This window comes from Phlebotomus papatasi, chromosome 1, assembly GCF_024763615.1.
Source record: "Phlebotomus papatasi isolate M1 chromosome 1, Ppap_2.1, whole genome shotgun sequence".
NCBI classification, from domain to species: Eukaryota; Metazoa; Arthropoda; class Insecta; order Diptera; family Psychodidae; genus Phlebotomus; species Phlebotomus papatasi.
Window position 1 is genome coordinate 23,418,395 of NC_077222.1, and position 15,850 is coordinate 23,434,244.

General features: G+C 31.1%; 1 protein-coding gene across 2 annotated transcripts in view; it reads left to right on the plus strand.

Annotated features, from left to right (window-relative positions):
* LOC129798267 (protein pellino) overlaps positions 1-15,850 on the plus strand; it is a 97,775-nt gene that overhangs the window by 31,196 nt on the left and 50,729 nt on the right. For both annotated transcript variants that reach the window (XM_055841319.1, XM_055841320.1), the window contains exon 2: positions 352-435. In XM_055841319.1, coding sequence (XP_055697294.1) covers positions 352-435 — 84 coding nt within the window. The remainder of the gene's footprint in view (positions 1-351; positions 436-15,850) is intronic.

Here is a 15,850-nt window from a genome sequence, read left to right on the forward strand (position 1 = left end):
AGAGGAGACAGAGAGAAAGAACATGAGGTATAACAAGATTAGACTAATTAAAGAATATGACCATGAAGTGGATAAATAACTCAGATTGCTCACAAATTGCAATTTGATTGTATATTATTTGAAAAAAAAATGAAGAAAAATGAAGGAGGTCGTCAATCTCTTTGTTTCATATTTAGTAATGCATTTCAATGAAAGTCGCAATTATTGGAAAAAATTTTAATTATCTCCCTGACTGCGGTTAACTTAACACAAGAACAAGTCTTAATGCATACCTAATGAGTGATTTAAATGAAAAGACTGTTCGTCCTGCTTTCAATTTAATAATCATTTCTCTTTTTTCTGTCTTTGCAGCACCGACGGTACAGAGTCTCCAATTTTGGCGGAAAGTGATTCGGATAAGCCAAAAGTCAAATATGGAGAATTAGTTATATTAGGGTAAGTTTATTTAATTATTTATTTTGTATGAATCATTAAAGTTTTATGGCTATGTAATGGTTTAGAGGTAACTGAAAATTTCTTCTTTGAAGTGCTTAAGATTTTATGTGACAATTTATAAGTTTTTGGAATGTTGAAAATTCGACTATTCACCACCAGTGGCGCTAAATTCGCGCAAATTTTGCACTTCAGTAAATTTATTATAATAAGCATCTGCCCTTTGTGAGCATAAATATTATCCCAAAGGCTATTTGTGATCAACTGAATATTTACTTTTTGGATGTTTAATAGGTCAATTTCCACTTTATGATCAAATTAAGTCCAACTTAATAAAATTAAATTTAAATTTAATTAAGGTATGATACCTTGAACATAACTATACCTTGAAAATTTTCTCTTTTCTTTTAAGGGCAGAATCACATTGATAGTAAAATGCTCACCGTATTTCGTTAATTTACGCATTTTATTGGAATTTTTACGCAAATTATCGATTACCGTATTACCTTATTTCATACTCAGTGACACTAGTTGAAAATAATATAAGAAAATTGAAGAAATAAACGAAAATGCGATAAACAGTGAGCAAAAAACAAAACTGTACGAATTATTTCTCTTACAGTTTTTTTTCTTCAATTTTCTTATATTATTTTCACCTAGTGCTATCGAGTATGAGATAGGGTAATACGGTAATGGAAAATTTGCGTAAGAATTGAAATGAAAATGCATGAATTAACGAAATACGGTGAGACTACGGCGAGCATTTTATTGTCAATGTGATTCTGCCCTAAATTTTAAATCAGAATATTTTTCTTATCTTTTTAATTTTGTGTTTCAAATTTAACCCAGATAAATTATTAAATTACTGTAATTTGCTCTTGAAAAGTTTTCCTCGAACGTTTACTAAATAATGGTGCTATTTCAATAAAAAATGAACATGTTTATTTAGCACTTAACTGTTCTCAAATGCTTCTACATAATCGACTTTTCTCTGAGTTGGTTCTTGTCATGATTGTTAAGTGGTTTTAGAACACGGCAAGGATTGGGAAAAGTAGTCGTGACAGAAACCAAGAAAAGTCGATAATACAGAGGCACTTGAGAACAGTCATGTACTAAAAAAACATGTCCATTTTTCATTAGAGTATCACCCTAAATATCGTCCTGTGATAATAAATTAAATAACTGATTTTATTTTATTTAAAATTAGCAGTTTTTAAATAAAATGGCTCTGGTACACCTTTTAGAACAGTAAAATTTCACGATATTAAAATTCACATCTCTTTCTCTCATAAAAGGTTTGCATATCTCTATCTAACTTTTTTCCATTCAAAATTAAATTGAACTAAATTGAATTTAGCGTGATGTTCAAAAAAAGAAGAAGAGTACAAAAACGAATTTTTGAAAGCTATCTGATGCTATATATTACATTTTAGCTATTCAAAATGACAATTGCATTCTGTGCATTAAACAGTTTGTAAGGATCTCTTTAATGTTTTTTGCATAATAAAATTTATTTATTGTATTTAATGCATAAATGATGGAAATAGTGTAGAAACCTGATAAATATAGATTTCTTAAAAGATTATAAAAAGGATTTTGCAAAAATGACTCATATTGAGTTTCAAAAACAAATTATAATTTCACAAATTGCAAAAAATAGTCTCTGTTTTGCAATTAAATGACATCTCTATCAACATTATACTCTGGACTTTGATTCTAAATCCTTTTAATTTGGATTAAACCATTCCATTCTATTAGGAAAGTTTAAAATTTATCCTATGGTGCTATTCCAATGAAAAATGAACATGTTATTTTAGCACCTGACTGTTCTCAAGTGTTTCTGCTTTATCGACTTTTCCTTGTGTTGGTTCCTGTCTTGGCTGTTTTTCCCAGTCTTTGAAGTGTTATAAAACCACCAAACAGTTGTGACAGGAACCAATACAAAACAAAGTCGATTATGTAGAAGCGCTTGAGAACAGTAAAGTGCTTAAAACACATTTTTATTTCATATTTTATATTACAACAATTGTGCTATTCCAGTTGAATATGAAAATAGGAAATTGTTCCCTTTAACATTTTTTAGCACCTAACTGTTCTAATGCTTCTGCATTATCGACTTTTCTTCGTGTTGGTTCCTGTCTTGATTATTTCTACTAGTTCTCGACGTGGTCTAGAACCACCCAACAGTCAAGCAGGAACCAACTCAAAGAAAAGTCGATTATGTAGAAGCACTATACATATTTAATGCTAAAAAAATATGTTCATTTTTTATTGTAATAGCACCATAAAACAGCAATTAATCCAGTTTTTTTTTAAATTGGAAAACGTAGATAATTTAATTAAAATAAGTCTGCACGATTTATTTTTGATTAGCTTTGATTATTCCACGCATATATGTATCAATAAAATTTATACTATAAAAATAAGATAATGATAGCGAAGAGGAAATAAATAACCTGACCAATATAAAACTAAGAAACGTGAAAAGTGAGAACTATTCAAAATGAATAATGTCGAATATTATTCTTAAGATAAGACTGAAGAATTTTAACTAAAGGTTTTATTTAAAAAAAAAATTATAATAAGTTTTATCTTCATAAGATTTCTATTTCTAAACGTGCAAGTGTTATCGGTGGAGTTATGCAATAAACTAGATACAATTATTTATGGTTGCGAACTCTAAACTCTAAAACCAATCAATTTACATGAGAATTTACCACAAGAACTTACAAAATTATGATTATGCATTTCTCGCATATTATTGCTAAGAGACGCTAAAGACGCTAAATGATGTGAATTCCGAAGACAAATGACGGTAGATGTAGAAATCAATGTAGGTTCGGAAGGGTCGGTTCCTATATAAAGATGGTACGATCTATTAGGTGAAAATAGTTTTAATAATGATGTTTCATATGGTGTGCTATTTAGTGGTTGAATAGATGGAAGAAAGGTTGAATTGAATATGAGGGATTCTAAAATATCGCAATATATGATCAAAATCGTTGGTGCGAATTAACAATTTCAACGGCGTTGCACATAACAAAGGTCTAACGTGGAAAACGATTATAGAGTTAATTATTCTTTTCAATACCGTTTGTCGTTGACACATAAAGGCGACAGGAAATGCATCCAACCATTCATTTTGTGATTCATGTTTAGATTTTTTTTTATCTATCTGTCTCTTGTGACCAAAGGGGCTCTTGACCCCTCCATATAAACCAAATGAAGAAGAATTACGAGAGATTAGTTTAATGTTTGTTTGGGAACATTTGTTTGTTTATGATTTCCATCGGGAAAATTTTATAATGGACAGTCAATTGAGAGATGGCACATTGATAAATATTCTCAATGAGGTTCAGTGTGGTATCTCCAGAGGCGAGAAGGACAGGAGTGATGGATTTTTGATTTATTTATATAAAAGTGATGAAAGGGAAGAAAATACAATAAAAGAAAACAAACCACGTAGAAAATACATTTTTAGTGTATCTTGTCAAATATGAAATTTTTGTTGATCAAATATCGTATTCTTGTTTGCTGAATATTTCATTGAGATTTTCATATTTCATTTTTTTTATACTTCTCATATATAAACAGTTGTTGCTGCTCATAAATGTACTAGTATCAACATCAAGAGTATTTGAATGCTTTTGTAGAAAATGATTGAATGAAGAAAATAATTGGATCAATTGAATGTTATATAGATAATAAAAACTATTGTGACAATTCCAAAAAGTCTCACAATAACCACACTAAATTTGTAAACATCAGACAAATCTATTAAATTGGCTACAGGCCAACAAATCGTGTCATTGGACTCTTCGTAATATGACACCTATAAGCTTTTATTATAGATTAACCCTCAGTTATCTTGCTAAAATGAGATTAGAAATCTTCATATTGCTGATATTTATTCAATAAATTGTTGCTTAATCAAACTAGGACAGGTAAAAACGTTTGTGAGCGGTAAAGAACATTTGAGTAGTGAAAAAATAAATTTGATCAGCAAAAAAATAAAATTTATGAGTAGAATATTAAATTTTATCGGCAAAATACAATCAAATTGACCAAAATACAAAAGAAATTATCAATAGAATGTTAAATATTGGTCAGAAAAACCCAAATCTTTATCAAAATGTGTCTAATTCCGGTAGAACTTTTAGATTTCATGAAATTCGATTTTTCTCTAAATAAAATCAGGGCGCTGAATATGCGCTGAATGTCAAAGTCATACAGCGAACTGTCAAAGACGTCAAAAGTGAATTGAGATGTACATTTCAGTAAATTTCAATGATGGAAAATCCTATACGAATTTTTTCACAATCAATTAAATTTGGAATTTTGTGTGAAAGCCGAGAATAGAAATAGATGCAAGACATTTTAGAAAGAAAGGAATGGAAATTTAGATCACATGAAATTTTTCGGATCTAAAAGGTATGCCGGAACCGGTAACATCTAAGATGTTTGTAAGTTAAATGAAAACCTCTCTATTATCCCTTTTCTCTGTACTAACAATTCTAAATTGAGTTACTGCTCAAATTTGGTTTTTAGTTAATCAAAATTGGTTACCAAATTGTATTTGCTTACCAAATACAATTTTTTTTGCTGCTTATGCCCGACGCACAATAACTTTTGTTTAGTAAACATATTTTTGACATTTCAATGAGAGTGAGTAAGATCTAGATCTAGTCATCTCGCTCATTCTCATGGGAAATTTTGAAAACATGTTTACAAACAAAAGTTATTGTTCGCTGGTCATTACTCGCACAGTGCCAAAAAATCTAAATATTTTGGTAAAAAATAAAATGTATCAGAAATTACTTCATACTATTGACTTACTTGACTTTGATCCCTTCCTGTTCATAAGCTTTTCATTAATTCTAGCACTTAAGGTTTAATGAGGATCTTTACCGATCCGATCTCACATGTCTTATCGATGAAGAGCGTTCTCAAACATTAAAATTAAAGAAAAGTTAATGAACAATAGGGGGCAAAGTCTCCCACGGAGAGCAAAGTCAGCACCATCTACGGTACATACATATTTAACCGGGTCTACAATCAATTGCTGGTCTTGGCCTAATAATCACTTCTCCAATTCCGCACCCCTAATAAGCTGACGTCCTGGTCCATTCCGTTGGTCCATCAGAGACTGAGTCGGCCTCGTTTCCTCGATGCATAGAGTCTGCCTTTAAAGATTTTCCAGGAAGGGAATTCTGTAACGCTCTGGCAATGCCATATGACAAATTGGGTTCGAATTTAGGAGAGCTTTTTCGAAAATGCGATTCTGTAGCCGTGACATTGCCATTTCAGCTCACGTGGCATTGTCAGAAGTCACATATTTGAGATTTCTGACAATTCAAATGATAATGAATTTTGTTAAATAAATCAACCAAAACGTACTGTATTTTCATCAAATCATCAAGTAAAGGAATTTCATTAAAAATACAATGAATTTCATTTTCGAACTCATATGATATGACTAAAAAAGCTCGAATGGCATTGTCAGGTTTCGAACTCACGCGTGACAATGCCACGAAAATTACAGGATTCCCCTACAGGTTGGGACGTCCTTATCCATGGGAACCAAATGACCAGTCCACCGGAGCCTATTGAGGCATATTTGCTTGATGACAGTTACCTGTTTCATTTATAACAAATTCATCATTTCTTTGTATTATTTTTGTCAGTCGTGAGTCTAAAAGTCGAAGGTTCGGAGATATAAACCCTGTGTTTTGGATGACCCTCCCCCACACAAATTTATCATCCATAAAGATTTTTTTTCATACTTTTGACTACCTGCTTTCGTCCAGAAACATGTTTTTTAGGTTACTTTGAGACCGTAATGGAAGATTATTTTCTTAAATCCTGATAAATGTTGAAGCGTTTATTACAGCGTCGTGTCCTTCAATGACCTTGAGAAATTCTGTTTTTGAATTTTTAAAAGGTCTTTTCTTAAGAGCGTATGTATTTCTGATCGATTTTGATAATACTCAGACTTTTTATAACTGAATGTAGACAATATTAATTTTTATTTTAAATTTTAATCTCTTGTCTAAAAGCATTTTTTTACTGATTCTAAAAGTATATAAATATAAACTGGTAGAATAATTTCTTGTGCATCTGAGCATTTAGTAATTTTTTCTGTCTTTCTTCATCTTTAAAAGTCTTTATATATTTTATAATAATTTTTTATTGAAAAATAATAATTTCAATCACATTTAAATGTTTTTTTTTTAATTTTTTTAAGTCGTTCTGATTTCTTATCACAAAATATTAGGTTTAAATTCGAGCTACAAAATATTATTGCACCAATTATTATGCTTTGAGCAGATGAAAAAAAGATTGTTTGATAATTTATGAGGAAATTGATAACAAGATGTAAAATATAAGCGACTTATAGAGAATTTTTTCAACTCCAAGTTTGAGATGGAAAAATTGAGAATAGCGTACAGCACCATTTCCGGCTGAAAATAGTGCCCCCATGCGGAGAAAAGGTTAACAGTGTTAATGAACTCTTGACAATTTGTTTTTATTTCATTTTTTCATTATTTTTTTAATTTAAAATTCTCCAGTCGTATAATTTTGCTAACATACAGAAATATAAAAATCTATTTGAGTTTTTTTGGCAAACAATTAGAATTTTCAATTTTGCCAGATATCCGCAAGGAGTTCTTATGTCTTTTTTTTATTTTGAGCACTTAAGAGGTATCCTTGATGCTGATGTTGTAGATTTCTTATTCACTTCTTTTTGCACTCACAGGACTAGGAATAAAAAAGTCAATTGGTGATGCTGACTTTTGTCCCAAATGGCCCTTTAGTTCACTTGGCCAGAGAATATTTGGACACTTTTAGTGCTTGTACAGAATGTTTTCTGTCTGGGAAATGAAAGTGGTTTTGCTATAGAGCCACACGGTATGTGCTTCAACTGCTATGATGCATTATTTTGACCCAATTCCCCTGAGATGTCTACTTGTCTCAGAACGTTAGAAGATGAAGCATGACTAAATGGTTAGAATGAGATTGTAAATGAAACTAAATAATTCACAGTTGGTCAAATTTATGGCAAAACGAAAGAACTCCACGCGGATTTAGAAAGTATTATTTCCTCATTCTGTTTACGGTATCTCATTTTTTGGCACATTTTTAGAACATGCGGAAATTTTATTTAAAATTCTGTGGGTGTTAATTTTAGAGCAATACAAGAGCCAATTTTTTTTCAGTTCAATCACAAAATATGTTTGGAGAGTGTCAACTGGAAATCAATTGAGTTATTCGCATTCTAATTTGGCAAATGGGATGAATTGTAAAAAACAAATGCAAATTATGTGAGGTCATTATCCCATATTTTGTGAATATTGTGTGGGGGTTTTATGTCTGAAATTTTTTTATTGTCTTGCCTTTAACATTGTTGTAGCCATATGAGTGGAAAATTGGGTGAAATTGGAGGAAATAAGAGCCCAGTGGTATTATTTTGTGCTAATATAGTATAAGATGATTTATTTTATTGGATTCTGGAGAAAGCATAGTCAGACTTTTAAGAAAAATCCATCCGAAAATGGATTACATTTAATATGGATGGCTGATGAATTGTAAAAGAGGCTTTGTCAGCCAAAATGCTATGCATAGGAGTGAAACTAATTTGGAGCTAAATGGGAATTAGTAGAAGTTTATTGCTTTACCATTGTGTTTATTGAGTATTTTTCTTTTTGAAGAACTTTTCATATGCTCTTTGACGGCAATTTTCTACAGTCTAGAAATGTTTGAGTGAAAATTTTTATTGGATTTTGTTCTTCTGAGCAATTTGAAACAGAAATTTGGTGTTAGAAAGGCTCCGATTACATGGAGCTTGAAGCTCAAAATAAGAATTGTTTCTATATTTTGTTCTTTAAATCAATTAGGATTAAGAAAAATATCTGGGTTGGTGCATTTTGAATAGAGATTTATGGGATTGTTAGGACACGCATGGTGTTGGAAATTATTCTTTGTTAATATTCAAGGATTAAATTGTCTCATTTTATATATCCATTGCACTAACTAATGCCAAAGCTCGTAAGTTATGGTTAACTTTCTTGGGAGTCATACTTTTCCGCTAGAAAATTAAATTGAGTTGTTAAAGGTGTAGAAAAAATTAGCGATTAATAAATGGTTTAAGGTTTAGGATAATTCTATTGTTAATAACATTTTTTATTTAATTGAAAAGATCAAAGAAATTCTAATACTTATTAAGTTTAATGAGTATTTTGGTAGTGGCCATAAGTGGTGACAATAAGACGATAAACGGAAGATCTATCGGAATCTATCTATACGGGCTTCAAACCTAAGGCTTAGCCATATGGCTTAGCTTTCCTAATTTTTTATCAGACAAGAATTCTTGGAAAATTTTACCCTAAGATATTTAAGATTGGATTATTAAGAGCAAATGATCTATTACTATCTATAACTGGGTTAAACCTCTTGTTCAAAGACCGATTTATATGATAGTATCTAAGGCTGATTAACAATTAATCGTTAAGCAAAAACTTCTTAATCGTAAACGAAAGGCTTCTGTAAATAAAATTTGATCTCCGGACTTTTTTTAAGCGAAGGTTCATTACCTCATTTAATGTTCATAGCAGTTTGGGAATATTAATGTTTTTTTTTCATTTGTTTTTAGGTTAATTTGTAATATTCAAAGAAAATCAATTAAAATTATTTAAATGTTAAGAGCAAAAGAGCAAATTATGATATATTGAATAATTTTAGTATCTAAATAGTTGAGGGTTATTTCTTACCATTTAAAAGATCTTTACTGGTTTCAAGGATATTCAATGGCCATTTAAAATTCTTTACTAATCAAAATCAATTTTAGGTACAGAACCTTTTTGTTATGTATTTAATTTCATTAAAGTTTTAATAAAAAATCAAAGAAATGTCAAAGATAAGATGCCTAGCTCCTGATTAATCCAAAATTTAAATCTAATAAGTTAGTTTGATTAATTACTCAAAGCTTAAGTGTTTAGATTAGGAGTGTTTTTACTCTTCGAAATATTAATCTACTGACCAAGAACAAACCCATTAAAACCAATTCGAACACAGATTAAGAAAATGACTTTAATACGATCTTCAGATTCAAGACTTAGTCAAATGACTTATTATGACAAGATTTTTGAGAAAAAAGTCGATTTAAGATTAGATAGTAAGGGCATATGATCCATTTAATTGTCAAGAAACGCAAATATTGCTTGTTATTTAGCCAGTTCACAAAGATCTTATAATCCTAAATAGCAACCAATTTAATTGGTTCTTCGGAATCTAATAGATTATTTTCCCTTAATAATCCAATCCTATCCTGTGTTATTTTTTCCAAAAATTCTTGCAAAATTAGAGAGTTAAGTTAGGTCTGCAGCCCGTATTAAGCTATATGACTAATCTCAAAGTCTTAAGACTATGATGTATTATTGTTATTAGGCTTTAATAGCTTTGTTGACATTGATTTATTTATTTATTTTTCACATGAAAAGAAGGTTGATATTGAGAATCAAACCTAGGACAGTTGCGCTACAGAGCCAGTACTTTGTCCACTTAGGTATCAAAACCAAGTGATGACGGTTGAATTTCCAGTCTAAAGCCTATATTAATGTTGATTTCATGACTAAAATAATCTCACTATGTGATTTGGTATACATCAAGGGGACATATATTTTCTCTATTTTCTCGACTCTTCCTTTCCTTTCCATAATATTTATAAGATTTTTCTGTCAGCGTTATGTTAAACTAAAAATTGATAGAAACAAGTGAAAAACAGATATTGAAAACATTTTTCTCTATTAGAGAGAAAGAAGAGATAGAGATGAGGATTGTTGTAATGCTGTATGTCTGGGAATATGTTATACACTGTAAGCTTTAAAAAGATGCTGAGATTTATATCTTGTCTATTTCAATGTTTCTTTGGGAGATTACGGCAAAATTGTTGTCGACGAATATGTCTGAAGGTTTTGCTGTCAGAGTTTATTGCTTCATTGTGTTCCTTTTTCATCTTTTCTATTTTTTTCCACTCCTTTTGGTTGGATGAGTAAAGATTTATTCATAATAATTTTATTATTTCTTCATCTCTTCAATAATAATTCAAAAATATAATGTACATGGGATATTTGCGTCAAACACGCGTGCATATTATCTATTTCTTGTACTTCTCCCCCTTTTCTAAATTTCTTCTGCGTGATTCTTTGGGTTGTAAAAAGAGAAAAAAAGTAGCATAATTTAGAAACCAAAGTTAGTGACAATATGGATTATAGTGTTCAATTCTTTATTGATTGCTCTAAGAAGACATAAATTACTTCTCTAACGATTGTGTATGTCTATTTTTGAAAGTTGTTGATATTTAAAAGACATTTTCATTCACTTGAGATTTTTTTATTGAAATAATAAAAATAGCAATTACATTTGTTGCACTAAAGTAATTCAAGTGATTTTCCTATCAATTTCTGCAATTGGATAGTTCAATTGTATACCCATAAAAGAAAATAGGAGTGAAGAGATTTTTGTTTGAGCTATTAAAAGCATTGAACATCATAAGAAAACAAGACTAAAAAGAGAGATAAAAGTAGAAAGAGGGATCTTTAGGGGATTTTATGTTGTATTCTTAGCAAATTCGTGTGCATATGGAAAGTGAGAGAACTGTTAAAGAGAGAGAAGTGGAGTAAATTAGATGGTGGAAAATGTAAGAAGAAAGACCATATGGGATCGCTATATTGATTCATAGTTGTCAGAATTGTTTTGTATGATCATTTGGCTATTTTATGGTTAAAATTTATGGGTTTTTGGCGGGAAGGAAAGTTATTTGGGTGTGAGAGATACATATTTTGTTTATTTTGCTTATGAGCTGAATGGATAAGGAGAATGACCTATATAATTTTAACGATATTTTACAATCTTCAAGTTAATGTCAATATTGCATATTTACAAGAAATTTTGAGTTACTGAACTGAAAATGTGAGAGAATGAGAGAAATTAATTAATAGGATTTTATTAGTTTGTTTCTGATGGAATACAGAAAAACAAAGCAAAAGAAGAGAATAAACGAATAACGATTTCGCAATATTTGTTATTGAGCAAACGGTTAGAGATATCGTTTAAAGCGGTGGCAGCCATAATCCCGAAAGCCAAAATCCCGAAAGCCAAAATCCCGAACGCCAAAATCCCGAAAAGGCCAAAATCCCGAAAGCCAAAATCCCGAATTTTTAAAATCCTGAAAGGGATGAAATTATATGGAGGAAAATGTTTAGAATAATTTTCCAAGACACAGAAGATTTCCCTTTGCCTCCAGCAAGCGCGAGTGAAATCGCGGGAGTAGCTATGACACTTTTAAGAATTCGGGATTTTGGCTTTCGGGATTTTGGCTTTCGGTATTTTGGCTTTCGGGATTTTGGCTTTCGAGATTTTGACCGGGACCCGTTTAAAGATATCAAAGAACCCCTATTTAAATCAAAATTTTCTTAATCTTTTTTCATCTTTTTATTAATTTCTCCTTATTTTTTTCGGTCAGAAAAGTTTTGAATTATGTGTGCCCTTATTACAGACCAAAAAAGTAGAGATATCATCTAAAGGTATTGTAAAATCCCTCTACAAATCCCAAGTTATGTTTTCTTTATTTTCCTTCCTGACTACGTTTTTTGCATTTCTTATTATAACAAGTAAAAAAGTGATGTCTCAATTTTCTAATGATCCTCAGAATCTATATAAAGACTAAATGGTTAGAATTATCAACCAAGTTGCGGAGAATTCTTCAATACACCTTTAATTATAAACATAATTTAATCTTTCCTTTGGTTTTCTTTCATTTCTTATTTCAATTAGGGAAGGAGTCATTTATAATTCTATTTAGGTGTCTCGTACGCTTTTGATATCTGACAAAACGTTTTGAGATATCGTCTAAGGATTTCCAGGAACCCCTCCAAAAAGTTTCAGTATTCTAATTTAACATAAACTTTAATGTTTCTTTATTTGGTATTTGAATCAACTAAGAGCTTTGATGTTGACCAAATTGTTGCAAATATCGTCTAACAGTATAGAGAAACCCTTCCAAAATACCTAATTTATTACTTAGTTTCTTCTCTTTTGGGCAGTCAATGATTCCAAGTGGTAGAGCACTTGCTCTATGATGCAAGTGTCTCGGGTTCGAATCCCCTTTAAGTCACCAGGAATTTTTCTGGCGTTAAAGATGTTCGGATTGCATCCAGTGAGCTTCACTGCACTTGATTCCACGGGCATGGGACTAACAACCTCATCCCGTATAAAAAAATAATAATGCAGATCTAGAAATTCCCTTGCGGGAAGGCTTAGTTCAGTTCCTTCATGGAATGTTGTGCCAGCATTTCTTTTACTATTTATTTCAATCAACTAAGAATCTAATTTCTTAATCTGCAGTTGCTTTGGATAGTTCTGGTGCTGATCAAACGGTTTGAGATATCACCCAAAGTTTTAAGGAACCCCTCACATTTATTCACTTAATCTCATTTCTTCATTAACTTCCATTTGTTGTTTCAATCATCGAATGACCTGATTACGAATTCTTTGATGCATTGAACGCCACTAGCGGCATTCGAAAGAACTTTTCATATTCTAAAAAGTTACATGGAATAGATTACTATCCATATACCCAATTTTTCTAACAGTTAAGTGAGGGTTACTATATCGAAGACTAAATATGAACAAGAAAACAATTGATGTCACAATCAATAAAGTAATAAATTGGAATACAAAGAAAGACGAAGAGAAGGAATATAAAAGCAACGTTATATCAATTTTGCATTAAAGTTGGGAGTTTTAAAAGGAGAACGTTGGAGGAGAAACGTGAATGTCATAGGTTACAATATTGTAGCTACACGCATCATTTCTTTCATATCTGTCTTCTTATTTTTTTTCTTCATTTTTTTCATTAATAATTACTGGCTATGTGATGCATGAAAATTCTGCAAAATGCCCTAGAGTATCTTCCCACTTATATAAAATTTTCTCTCTATGCAACAACACAAATTCGTGATGGTACTTCAAAGAGAAGTTCTTCTTCCTGGATGAAAATTGCAAAATTAATATCCATTGAGATATGGAGATTTGATTGATGCATACGATTGATATTATTTTTCATCCAAATTAATTCTATGGGTTTTTAATTCATACCAATGCGTCTTAAATAAGTGTTTCAATGATATTTTTATTAGTTATTTAATAGAGTGGAGAATGAAAAAGAATTGCAGTGCGGTTATAGTTGTTGTAGTAGAGAATTTGGTTGATTTTTTTTTTTTATTTTGTAATATAATGAGAATGTCATATGAGGTCGCCTTTTCCGTTTGATATTTTTGAAGTGTTGGTACGATGATAGTTGTGGGAGAGAGAGATGGTCTTGTGAAGTTTAATTTAAAATTTAATTTATGAATTGAGAACGCTCTTTAGAAGAAGTTGAATACAACGACTACAGGGATATATAGTTGGTACGAAGTAGTGTGCACTGATGATAATAAATTACGCAGTAAATTAATTGTGCATGTAAAAAAATTGTATATAACAAATAGTTATTGTACTGTTCACTTTTTTACTAATAAAAATTTAGTAAGGAAATAAAATAATTTCGTTAAGGAAAAAAAATCAAATTATGGCACGCAATAAGTTGAATGGTAAATCAGATTTAGGTCATGAGATAGATTTTAGGTCACCAGGAAATTTCTAGCTTTAAAGGTGTTCGAAGTTGGAATCACATCCAGTGAACTTCATTCTTTGCACTTAATTCCATAGAGCTTGAGTTTTCTGAAATCAATACTGTTCTGACTCAGTACTCCAACTTTACCTTGGAGCGGATTTTATAGAACTGCTAAGAATTGTCATATCAGAACTATTGTGAGAATAGTTTTCTTCTTTTTACATTCAACCAGTCAGACTCACTCGGGCCCATATAGCCAAAATATCCGGATAGTCACTGACCCTGCTTTGTCAGTTACAGCCGAGCGACACGGCCGGCAACACTATATTTGTAGTTCCAATGCTCGCCACTATGAGCGCAAAAAATGTCCTTTACATATTTGATAATGGGTATTTTCAGTGGGAGTTTCCTAAAAGTAAGGTATGAAAGATATGAGTTATTTAATTCAAGCTTTAATTTATGCTTAACTTGTCAGACGGGACAATATGCAAGAGTATTTTTATTTTGAATATCTCGAGTGTTTGACAGCTGTCACTCGAATATCGGAAAACTTTTGATACAATCAATTCTCTTAAAAAAATTTTCGTGTCAATCCTAACAATTCCATTTCATCTCTAAAGGTCTCTACACATTGACAGAAATTATCGTCAAAAATTGCATTTTTGACGGAAATTTGACGTTTCTATCTACGGCACTGCAAGAAATTTCCTTCAAAAAAGCCATTTTTGAGGAAACTTTCTCCCAATATGTAGATGCCTTAGGAAATCCTCTCTTCAATTTTTTTATAATTTGCTCAGTTCATTTTCTCACCGTAATTAAATATTTTGTTTCATGTCTTAAATTACACTTCAATGGACATATATAAAAACAGTCGCGCGGTATTTTAATAGCACTTGTGGTAAGAGAAAGGCTCTTTTCTATTCTAAATATGATGGCGAAATCGAATGAAGACTGTTTATTGCATTCTAGTGCGAATGACGAGGGGATAAAATAATAAATAACAGTATATGGAGAGACGGGATGAAAGAGCCATCTAATGAGGCCACGTGTCAAATTTTTTGATATCACAAAAGTTGTGGGCAAAATCACTCGTGTTGTTGCACAAAATTTCACCATCCGTGAAGTGTGATAAGAAATTTTGAAACTTTTATATCTTTTCGCTCTTGTTCGCTTTTTCCTGGTGTTCACACTTAATTAGCTGTATGGTTGTGCGAAGGGAGATTGGGAAAAAATATATATTTAATTCGTTAGTGTTGAAATGGTAAATTGTCATTTTATATAATTTCTTAAGCTGCTTTTCTGTCCAAGGGGAAAAAAATCCCAAACCTTCAAGAGAGCTTTTATCACCGTGGCACAGGATAAATAATTTAGGAGAAATGTCGTCTTAGTGGAATTATATCTAAAATGACATTTTTTTCCTCTAGTTTTTATAGTCTTTTAAAATTTATTAGTTGTTGGGAGAGGGGAAGAGAGAGAGGCTGGATTTTTGGGTTTTCTACCTCTAGAATAGTGTTTTTTTTTTTGGAAAACATTATTTTTATGTGTCTGTCTGGAATTAAAGAATCAAAACAGGGTGAGTCTTCGGGAAGCATAATTTAAAATGTTCATTGTTTGCACCCGTATGTTTTAAATCATATTATTTAAATTTAAATTTTGAGTAGTGGCCAACGCACAATTCTTTTTGTTTTGTGAACATTTTTTTCACATTTCAGCGAGAGTGAATGAAGTCTAGATATAGTCATCTCT